This window comes from Poecilia latipinna, unplaced genomic scaffold (assembly GCF_001443285.1).
Source record: "Poecilia latipinna isolate Pla-1442-1.1 unplaced genomic scaffold, P_latipinna-1.0 Scaffold460, whole genome shotgun sequence".
Taxonomy (NCBI): domain Eukaryota; kingdom Metazoa; phylum Chordata; class Actinopteri; order Cyprinodontiformes; family Poeciliidae; genus Poecilia; species Poecilia latipinna.
Window position 1 is genome coordinate 82,883 of NW_015113076.1, and position 11,510 is coordinate 94,392.

The 11,510-nt window shown below is 39.0% G+C and overlaps 1 protein-coding gene across 4 annotated transcripts; it reads left to right on the forward strand.

The window, feature by feature from the left end:
• Positions 1-168: 168 nt before the first annotated feature.
• Positions 169-10,054, forward strand: LOC106951456 (kinesin-like protein KIF24). 4 transcript variants are annotated; one of them, XM_015039010.1, is made up of 15 exons: positions 169-258; positions 1,682-1,808; positions 1,895-2,734; positions 3,423-3,591; positions 3,697-3,794; positions 4,335-4,547; positions 4,705-4,792; positions 5,124-5,245; positions 5,843-5,948; positions 6,397-6,468; positions 6,581-6,690; positions 6,978-8,428; positions 9,215-9,590; positions 9,662-9,755; positions 9,842-10,054. In XM_015039010.1, exons 2-15 carry the CDS (start codon positions 1,750-1,752, stop codon positions 9,965-9,967), a joined length of 3,924 nt encoding a protein of 1,307 aa, XP_014894496.1. In that variant the 5' UTR covers positions 169-258; positions 1,682-1,749; the 3' UTR covers positions 9,968-10,054. The 4 variants fall into 4 exon arrangements, with proteins under 4 accessions (XP_014894496.1, XP_014894498.1, XP_014894497.1 ...); XM_015039012.1 differs by having other exon boundaries at positions 3,426-3,591; XM_015039011.1 differs by having other exon boundaries at positions 176-258; positions 1,678-1,808.
• Positions 10,055-11,510: the final 1,456 nt, after the last annotated feature.

The following is an 11,510-nucleotide window of genomic DNA, read 5'->3' on the forward strand; positions in this document are numbered from 1 at the left end:
TGACGGATTATCGCTCAGTGTTTTGCTGATCTGGTCGTTATTCGACCAGTTGTAGCTCTGGAAAGCCTGCCTATATATTTGACAAGGTCTATTTTGACTAAGGCTGTGCTCCAGCAGGAAGAGAGGGCGCCGAACTGTTTCCGTCGTTATGGAGATTCAGTCTGTGTACGGAAATGTCAGTCAGGCTGCTACTTGGTGAAATATTAATGTCAGCTTAACGTCCCGTTCTTAGCTTTCTGTGCTACTAAAACGTCTTGGGTAAGTGTATTTTGTTTTATCTTCAATTTTTTTTTCTAGCTTTTATGAGTTTTGCAGCTACCCAAATGATAGAAAACTGTAAAATGTTGAGTGTCATTTGTAAAGTTACACGGTCAAAAATTAACAGCAATACATTATTTACCCTGTCATAAGAGAAGGAAAAAGGGGTTCATTTTCAAAGTAATATTTTCACCACGTTATTCATCCATTTATAAATGTCACAGCTTAAAACTAAATATTTAATTAGCCATATAAATATTTATCTTCAAACTAAATATTTAGGTTGGAGCAGAATTTGAAGCTACATATTTAGCTTGCTAACTGATAATTGGTTCATAAGCTAAACATTATTTAGCTTGCTAATTAATATTTAATTTGAAGATGAATATTTAGTTTGCAAACTAAAAATTTAGTTAGAAGATAAACTAAATATTGTGTTTGCTAATAATAACATTTAGGTTTCTAATTGTTTAGTTTGCTAAGTAAATATTTACCTTGCAGCTAAATATCTAGTTTGCTAACTAAATATTTAGCTGAATAACAAAATATTTAGTTAGAAGCTAAATAAATATTAATAATAATTTAGTTGTATTTAAGTTGAAAATAATTAATACCAACATTTCCCCTGACTACCATTAAAGTCAGTCCAAGTACCACCAATGGTACTTCTTGTATCACAGTTTAAGAGCCATTCTGGCAACTAAACCAGCCGCCTTAAACAAGGATATTAGGAAGTATTTTGTAGAACTTGTATAGATCCACATAAATACCACTTCTCTTAGATGTAAATCAATGCATCAGACCCTCAGCAGCAGTAACATCTCAATTGATTAACTATTTTAAAAAATTAAGTTTATAAATATTACAGTTTTTTAGGAAATGCAGCCCTCCTATGTAGTAGCACCATAAACTAAAGAAGTGTCCAGTGGGTCTGGTGACCCAATCAGAGGGCGCACTCCCTCTGAGTGTCAGATGGAGATAAGCACCACCCCCCCTGCGGTCCTTCAAGGATTAGGTTTAAAAAACGTATGGAAGGTCTAATAATGTCCAAGTGACTAATTGTAGGACACCTTATATCAGTAAGACTGGTTGCAGCCGTTAGCCAATGTACAGTAGAAGTCAACAGTTGATCAGTCTGTGTTTTCTATATTTGTCACGTTTGCCACTATGTAGAAATATGTTGCGGCTGCACTGGTGCAGGCCCCAGCTATATCCTGCACCAGTGTCAGGTTTCAGCGTCGTGCTGCAGCCCAGTGCTTTACTTTCCAGTCAACAGAACATGCTGGTAGTAATGACACCAGGAGAAACCACTGGTCATCACTTTTACTGGACAGGACAGTGTTTTATGTTGCTGCTGTTGTTGTTTCAATGCAGAATAATGCTAGCTACCCACTTTGCATTCTATTTATTTCCTAATAGACAGAAGCCAAGCTGACTTATCCACTTGTCTGACAAAGTGGAGGACCAAATAGAAAAAAAGTCAAGGGAGAAATGACAGTTTGCCTGTACAATTGTCTGTCGGCGGCTGGGCTTCAGCGTCATTATTCAAGGTAAGCAAACAGATCAGTCAAGTCCACATGTTTGCTTTGATTTTTCTTATGATACACTTATCTTTCTCTGTTGTTTTGTCTTTTAGGTTCACCTTGATGGGTGTTTACCGGGCAGCCCATCTTTCCACACTGAGCATGGAGGACTACCCCCTCCTGGGAGTTTGCTCTATGGAGGATAGAGCTCGCCTTTTCCAGCTGGTCCAACTGGTTAAAAGCCTTGATCTAAGGAGCCTTAGAAATGACGATATTGGGATTTATAATAAGTGCGATTATGAAGAAGACAATGAGCTATTTCCTTCTAATAATAGCTTCAGTCCTGATGGGTATGGAAACACCAATGGAGATGTGAGAAGGGATAAGAATGAAAGTGGAGCTGCTTCTAATGCATTCAGTGATAGACCATCATATGTTCGCAGACGGCTGGATTTCTCTTCTGAAAACACAGACCAGAAATTGTGTTCTCATTTTGAAGACACCATTTATGTCTACGCAAGTCACAACAGGAATGATGATCCAGTTCATGAAAATGGATCAGCCACACCCATTCAACTGGGGCTTCACAACAGAAAAGCTGTGGTGTGTGACCTTCGACAAAGCAAAAACAGTAAGCTAAATGAGCGTAGCTGTTCATGTGATCCTCTCAATGGACAAAGCATCCAGCTGCACGTCACACGGGAATCTTCAGTGCTCAACTCTCACATCAGATTAGTACCAAAGAGTGAGACATTCAACAAATTGAATCCTGCCCCAGCAGCAGTAACATCGGAATCACTTATTAACAAACCATCAGCACAGAAAGACAGAAAGACAATCTTCAGGAAGAAAAAGAGCCCTGCAGATGTTACCAAGCCCACGCCTATTTATGAAGCAAAAACAACAGCCGGCTACAATTATGGACTACCTCTGAGTCCTCCTCAGGCTGCAAAGTAAAGTGCTATTCAGTTCTACCCTCATTGCTATATTTCTACACAACAAGATAACAAGTACCAGTTTCACTTAGCAAGAAAGTCGATATGCAAGTATCAGTGCAAAAGTGTCCACAGCCCTTTTCACCCATTTTGTGTTTTTTTGTGAGACAGACAACACAATGCAGTGCATAATTCTAAAGTGGAAAGAAAACGATACACGATTTACAAAAATGGTAAAAATTAAATTACTTTGAGAGGAGTGACATGCATTTGTCAAATGGCCCCTGCTTAGACAGTACTTTCAACTTTTGCTGCAATTACTGCTGTCGGACCTTTTGTATATCTTTTTAGCATCTCCAGCTGAATTATTGTTGATTTTTTTTAATAGTTCAGCTTTGTCAGATTGTCTGACAACAGTTATTTTCAAATCATAGATTCTCTAATTAATACTCAGATAAAATTACACAAAAGAGAACTGTTATTGTTAATGCAACTTCTGAAGGCAATTTTATTTAAGGGTATCAGATCAAACTTGTCTGAAATCAAGTGGACTCCACTGTTTTCAGATTTTGATTTGGACTACTTGGTCTTGGTTCATTTTATAAAATCCAATTAAATTACTTTCATGTTTGCAGTCGTCAGAGGTATGAATACTTTTGCATGAACCTAAGAAACATAACGACGGTATGATTTCTGCTTTTTGTAGCAGACATGGGGAAGGACAACGGATCAGCGTGTGTGTGAGGAAACGACCTTTAACTCTTGCAGAGTGCAAAAGAGGAGAGGTAGATGTTGTGACAACTCCGAGTGGAGAGTGTATGGCAGTTGTGCACGAAAGCAAAGAAGCTGTGGATCTCACAGAGTACATATTACAGGTAGATATGCAGAAAGAGAAAAAAATCTGATTCCTTTATTTTGTAATTCTAAAAAAAAAATTAATTTTTATGCTTAATTTGTTCTGGTTCTCTGTTGTTTTGCAGCACAGGTATCATTTTGACCAGGTTTTTGGAGAGGAGTGCTCCAATGAAGAGGTCTATCTGAAAACAGCGTATCCTTTGGTACAGCACATGCTCAGTGGGTAGGTGTTTACCACTAGATTGCCATGCAAGGCATGTGCATTGTAGACCGGGGTCAATCACTACTGTGAAATGATTCTTAAAGTTTCATCATAGCTTTACCCCACTTTGACGTTGTTCTCCAGCTGTGCGGCACATAGACAAATGCAGCTCTGCCTCTCACCACAGGCTGCTGTGCACTGCTAGTCAACTGGCACAAAGAATCCACCTGCTGTTCCCCCTTATTGCTTACATGAATGACAAATTTGTGTTTTTGGAAATAATTCTGATCAAGAAAAACATGGACTGTCATGGTGTGGAAACTAAAAGTGTGTCAAACTTAAATAACAGAGAGCAAATGTTGTAGATATTACTTTAAAGACCCTTAAGTAATAACGATGTTGATTGATATTTTCAATAAAAGCAATCAGATCCGTTTCCTACTGGCTCTTGCCTACTGAGCTGTCCAGTTGATCACATTCTTCCCTCTAAATAAAACAGCATGAAGTGTTTAAGCTTCCTCTCTTTAGTGTCTTTTCTCTTTGTGTTGTGTGCATCCACAGAGGCAAGGCCACCTGCTTTGCGTATGGACAGACAGGTGCAGGAAAGACTCACACCATGCTGGGTTCATCCCCCACTGGAACTGGCTTATATGCTCTAGCCGTTCGGGACATTTTTGCTCACCTGTCTGCGACAAGCGCATCTCTACTGGTTTATGTCAGCTTCTTTGAAATCTACTGCGGCCAGCTGTACGACTTGTTGGAACACAGGAAAAGGTTATTGGTTTCAAATGTATTGCTTTTTTTTTTATCTTACGTGGTTTATCTGGTATGTGTTTTCACTGCAACATGTCTCCCCCATATTTTCTCTGCTGAACAGTTAGTTTTTCTATAATGACCAGAGTATATTACCTATCCCCCCCCCCCATTGAAGGTTATTTGCCAGGGAGGATGGAAAGAAAGTGGTTCACATTTCAGGTCTGCGGGACATCCGAGTGGATTCAGTCAGCTCACTGCTGGAGGTTTGATCCTTTCTTTCATACAATTAGTAATTTACCCAATGTGTAGTCCAGAGCAAATGGCAAACCAACCAACAAGGTATGAAACTTAAACCAAGCTTTTAAACTGAACTCAAATACTTTACATTATGAGAAAGTCTTCTTTAATTGTCAAAAGGTACAAAACAATTTAGTCTAGAGAAATAATAGATATGTGGTTACATCCTCATTGATCCAGTAGTTGTCTCCTACCTACCATTAAATTATATTTTCTTAAACTTCACTCTTTTGTCTGTAATGTTATGGTCTCTCTCTTAAGCTGCTCTCCTTTTTCTGCATTCCTGGCTGCTTTAAGGTAATTTCACAGGGAACAGCTGAGCGAACACAAGGGACAAGTGGCGTGAATCCTCTTTCCTCTCGATCCCATGCCTTGCTTCAAATTCAGCTCAGGAATCTTAATCACCAGATAGCTGGAAGGTGAGAGACTTAACCTTTCTATTTTTTTGGCATTATTCAGAATATATCTGGATTGCCACGACCTGGCAATCATTATCTGAGATTCAAAGCCAAGTGTGACTTTTTTTTTTTTTTTCAAGGTTTCAAAATTTCTCACAAAATAAGATTTTCACATTTTGTCACATAACATTTTAAAGCTTGAGCATGTTTTTTGAGGGGGATTTCATGTCATAGACCATTTATTTGTTTTATTTTAAGAATAAAAATCTGTGAAGTGTGGCATGCACTTGTGTTCCCCCTTCACTCTGACAGTCTTAAATAAAATCCAATTTCTCCTTATTGCCTTCAATAGTTACCTGATTAGCGTGAGAAAGTTGTAGAGAAGTTTAAAGCAATATCCCAAGAGTTTTACTTCTCACAGAGTGCTGTTCAATCTGCCAAGTGAAAATGGAAAACACAATTTCACATGGCTGCCAGAAGAAGATCTGGTGTTTTACCAACTTCCTGATGATTTAATTTCTTTTTTTTAATCACCTGAATTGACAATCCAATAGTTCTAATGTTTTGTGGGAAGTTGATAAAACTAATTGTTGCGTGTTTGTGTATGCGTGTGTGCAGAATATGGTTTGTGGACCTGGCAGGCAGTGAGAGAGCTTCAGATGCCAAAGAACCAAACAAGCAGAGTCGCATGGAGGGAGCTGAGATCAACCAGAGCCTGCTGGCTGTAAGAAACTTTCTCACAAACTCAGATATACTTCACCATATTTAATTATAAACAGTCATTGGGAAGAAAAAGTTGCTAAAAATTAAGTACATCTTATTATTCAGTGGCTTGTAAAATTCCCTATTGCAACTGTGTTCTGTGTAAATTTATCAGTTTCACCTTATTGGTTTTGAAATTATTTAAATAAGGCCTGAAGAACATTCTCAAAGTGATGGGTAGCAACAGTGACTCCTCTGAGATCCTTGCTGATCTCTTTCCAAATTCACGTTTCTTTTAAAACACATAAACAGAGACTACCTGCTTTTTTAAAGCTAGTAACAGTTTTGATCAGCTAATATTATACATGTAATTTCAGTACTTGGCTGCTAACTTTCTTTTTAGATCCTATGAAAGCAGCAATAGTCTATCTAATTTTTCCACAAATCTAATAGCTGCTTGCCCCCCACAGCTGAAAGAATGTATCCGTTCTCTGGACAAAGAGGAATCTCACACTCCTTTCCGACAAAGCAAACTCACTCAGGTGCTGATGTAACTTAATAATAAAAGGACAGATAATTTTATTGTGTTTCCACTTTGACCCACACATATTCTTGAGTTTGTTTTCAAACTAAACTGGTTCATTCTCATTTTAGGTTTTAAAGGACTCATTTGTTGGTGACTCGAAGACATGCATGATTGCCAACATTTCACCGGGTCACTCAGCAACAGAACACACACTCAATACTCTGAGATATGCAGATCGGTAAGAGTTTAAAGGGGAAGGAAACGGTAAATAGAGGCTAATGTTACTTGTCTCATGAGATGCTGGCACATTGCTCTGGATTATATTTATGGGTATTGGAGTAAAGGGGAAAGAGGACAGTGTCGAAGAATATGCTGCATCATCTTGCTTCCACCTTAAAATTATGTCCTATTTTATAAATCTCAGTAAAAATATTGAGGTTTATGGTTGTAACATTAGAAAATATGGAAACGTTTCAGTAGTATAAAGACTTTCATAAGGCATCGCATGTGTTCAATTTCTTACAGTGTGAAGGAGTTGAGAGGACAAAATGGGCCAATTGGAAGAAAAAGAAGCAGAAGCATAATGGCCCGGTCTGACAACAGCAACACAGGGAACAGAAGAAATGTTGGGACTTCTAAAAATCCAAAGCTAGGGAATCAGAACAAGAATTTCAGCCCACACATATCACAACCAGTTTTCTGCTCAACACCCACAAAACCTTCTTGTTTAGAGGAAACAAAATCAAGAAACAGAAAGGTCATAGAACTTGAACATATTAGCCCAATTAGAGGGTCGTTGGCACAGACTGAAGACAGGTGTTTGAGTAGAGGGCTGGAGGTCAGACGGGATGGGAGAACTGAAAATGAAACGTACAATGATATTCACAGTCACTGTGTTAAAGGGAAACATACCAGAGCAGTGGGAATGTTGGGACAACAAAACAATGGAGCTGTTAAAGGGGAAGATTTAACTTTTTCTAAAAGGGAATCTGGATTCTACCACAGGGAAAAGGAGAACTATCAGCAGACTGTGGAAGAGAGAAAGAGAGAGGAACCAGAATGGGCAGAAATGAGAAGACAGGCTGTAAGCTGTAGAGACACATGCAAGGAAGAAGAGGAGTTAAAAGAAAGAGAACTACACAAAGCTGACGAAAAAGAGAAAGTGAGGCATCTGAGAGAGTATCATCAGCAGCTGCAGCAGTTTTCACCCTCACCAATGTCTTCATGTGTCCATCCTCTCTCATCTTCGTCTTTCTCTTCCTCTACTCGGGGATCTCTGTCTTTCCTCCTGCACTCGTCTAACTTTTCATTCTCTACCCAAACCGATCCTTGTTTAGAAGAGACTTCAGATGTGCAAACCGAAACCTCTGCAAACCACACTAAGAATGTTGCTGATGACGATAAGTGTGTAAACGAGAGGAAGGTGAAGACTGAGGCAGCTGGGAGGAAGGAGGAGGAGAGGCTAGCTGGTATGAAGGGGGGACACCTGAGGGACTGCTGGATGGGAAGCACAGAAGTGGAGTCCAAGCAAATCCCAACAAAAACAGAGGCACACCTGTCTGGTTGCCTTGATTCAGAGGTCAAAAGGGATGTGGATCTGCAGAAACGGCAAACAACAGACAAAGCATGGAGCCATGAGCAGAAAGGAGTGTCTGACCACTACAGCAAAAATCTTCATCTGCAATTTAATGCACTTTCCCCAGTATGTGAAAACAGCAGCAAAATGTCTCTTTTACCTCACGTTGATATTTCTGGAGATTCTTTAAGCTGCTTTACAGATCCTCTCAGCATTTCCCAGCTTCATGTGGAGCGGCAGCGGCAGCCTGCTGGTCCACACAAAGAATTTTCCTTGTCTCCATTGGAGCCGCCCCGCTCAAAGAACGCCCAGATGAATATGTCTGCTACATATGACACTGCAACAGCAGCTGGTCACCATGAGCAAAAGAAATGCATCGCAATCACTGTCGATGGAAGAGGTAAGAGAGACCCTGCTTCCGTTTCAGTAAAAGAAAATAAATCTTAATAAATTAGAATATCATATAAAGTTCATTAGTTTCGGTGATTCATTTTAAAAAGTGAAACGCCACAGACCGGAAGATGCATTTCAATCATTTATTTCAGTTAATATGAATAATTAAAGCTTAGGCTCAGTGGAAAACCAAAGTGTGTGTTTATTTTTAAGAAAATAGGAATATTACTAAAGACTAATAAAAACTCAACTTTTTTTCACCTTACTTGCCTTATGCGACATCTCTAACACCGTCTCTGGTTTAGGTTTATATTGATGGGACGGTTGTGGTTCACGCCACAGATACAGCTATGTGTGGTGGCTTTATATTTCTTGTTCCTTCTGCAGCTTTTTGATCACTCAGCTTTCCATTCAACATGCCTGGATACAGAACTCTGTGATCAATCAGGTTCTTTTGCATTCATATTTTGTGATTTCACGTCATTGTTGAGGAAAATTATGTCAGTGACCGTCTGCTGGACATGTGTCCAGTCAGCAGCCATATTGCACCTACCATAACATTACTGTGTTGGAAATCGTTTGTTGTTGCTCCTATGTAATATTCTAATTTTCCTCCAAAAATGTAATTTATTAGATATAAGAATCATTCAAATGAATATAAATTAATGCTTGAAATTAATTACTGTGTGTAGTGAATGTATATTGTGTCAGAGTTTCACTTTTTGAATTGAATTACTGATATAAATTAACTCTTTGATATTTATTAAGAATCTGAGGTAGTCTTTTTCTTCAGGTACAGATACACCTTTCTCCATCCAAGACCAGCGGAACAAGGAGAAAAAACTATCAACTTTAGAAAAAAATGTAACTGCATCCATAATTAAGTCCCAGGCTTCATCTTTAATCAAAAGCACTGAGGATTGTAGCTCTCAGTCTACACACAATTCACTAGAATGTACACATAATATACACTCTAAAACCAACATATCTAAGCAACATTCAGAGCCTCAATATGGCTTCTTGAACTCAGCACAGGCAAATTATTACAATATCTCAAGAGTTGATGCTGAGCAGTTCAATCCTGCTGAGTTGGGTAGAGAAGAAAGCAGCAACCAGCAAATCAAACTCACAATCCATCTGTTCACCGTGGACAGATCGGACCACGCAAGGTAAGAATTATTAAATGTGACACAGTGTTTTGATTCTTGAACAAAACTACTCTAACTCAATGTGCTCCCAGGTTGCACATTATTGAGGTCCACTTGGAGCAGCTGAAAGAGATGGAAGCTATTTGTCACAAAGAGGGGGAACTTCTTTGCCAGCAGCATGATCTGGTTCGACAAAACCAACTTCATAACTGATGGCTTTCACTCTTTCTTTTTTTTTAGTGCATCCTAATTTTTGTCCTTTGGTCCAACAGGCTTTTGTGGAATTTGTCCACAAGCTGGATGAGATCCTGGAGCGGAAGGCTCAGTGTGTACACAACATGAAAGCTCATCTGAAGCCCTATCTGAAGACCAACCATCACTCCACACAAGAAGATTAGAAAAAATGAATTTTTCACACAAAAACCCCCCAGCATGCTTTAAAAATCCAGCAAGAAATTTATTCCACTATAAACTTGAATGATGAAGTTCAAGTTTAAATGTATTTAAACTAAAAATACTACGGACACAGCACAACCATGCACACACACATACCTAAAGAGATGAATTGAGAGACCAATTAATTTGATCGATTTAATTTGAATTGAATTAACCTAATAGTCATGATTCAGGACTGTGGGGAGAAGCTGGAGTACCCACATCTCCAGGCAAAGAAACCACAGGACATTGTTGCTGCAAGTCAACAGTGCTACAAACTGGGCGACCATGCAGCATGAAATTTCCTTGCTGCTAAATATTCCACAGTCAACTAGTGGTGGTATTATAACAAAGTGGAAGTGATAGGACACAACAGCAAGGCAGTTTTATTTGCATAGCCCATTTCCAGCCACAAGGCAAGTTCTTTACATTTTTAGAAGAAAAATAAAACGACAAAAAAGCAAAAAAAACTTTACCTTGCAAAGTGAGGTAAACGATGACAAGTTGAAAACAGACTACACTTTATTATGTCCCAGGTATTCTTCGATTTCAGCTTTAAACAGATTTGGGTTTTGGCCTTTGTTTAAAGGAACTCGTTGCTTCAGCATCATTGCAGTTTTCTGGAAATTTGATCCACTTTAGTGGAGCACAAAAATTAAATGTTGCTTTTTAAATGTTTGGTTCTGATTCAGGAAGGTTGATACAACGACATCAGATCTTTGTGCAGGACATCAAGACAACAGGAGGAGGAGCTTAATTGATGTATAATTTTGTTTCTTCTTTTTTTCAGCTTTTTCTTTTTTGGGGTTGAGTTTGTAGAATTGCATCATTTTCTCCAGCTGCAACCCAGCAACAGAGTGGTAGGCCTCTTGAAATCACAGAACAGGGTCTGCCAAGGCTGAGGGACATAGTGTATGGAGGTCGCCAACTTTCCGCAGGGTCAATAGCTACAGAACTCCAAACTTTAGCTGAAGAGTGTATTGAGAGCTTCACAGACTGAGTTTCCATTCCTGAGCTGCTGCAGCCAAGCCTTGCTTTACCAAGTGTAAAGTAAAGTTTCCAAGACGTCAGTGCCTGACTGAAAATTGTCAATATTTCTATAAAGACACTCCTAAGCCAAGTGGACAGCTTTCCCAGGACAGCTGAAGCTGTTATAGTGGCAAAGAGTGGGCTGACACTACATTAAACCCTGCGGATTGAGGAACTCACTCTGGTTTAGATGTGTCTGAAGGCAGTGAATAATTTTGGTAAATGTGTTTTAAAAATGTGTTCCACAAAACTTTGGCTGCTTTTTATAATGAAGTTATTTACTTTTATCTGTGGTCATGTCATCTCAGATGTTCATGAGCACGTCTTGCTACAGCTTAATATAATTTTAATTAAAATGGACATAACTCAAACATCTTCTTTGTCCAGAGCAGACCACCAAGATGGTGTTTACATTCTGCCAGTATTTGGGACATCAAGCAGAATGAAACCATGTATCAAGCCAATATGGATAATGGT

What these genes read in the sequence shown, in the direction of transcription:
- LOC106951456 (XM_015039010.1), top strand. Translation starts at nt 1,750, where the DNA reads ATGACAGTTTGCCTGTACAATTGTCTGTCGGCGGCTGGGCTTCAGCGT. An exon ending in TCACAGAGTACATATTACAG is followed by an intron (nt 3,592 to 3,696) that starts GTAGATATGCAG and finishes GTTGTTTTGCAG; the next exon opens with CACAGGTATCATTTTGACCA. An exon ending in AATCACCAGATAGCTGGAAG is followed by an intron (nt 5,246 to 5,842) that starts GTGAGAGACTTA and finishes GCGTGTGTGCAG; the next exon opens with AATATGGTTTGTGGACCTGG.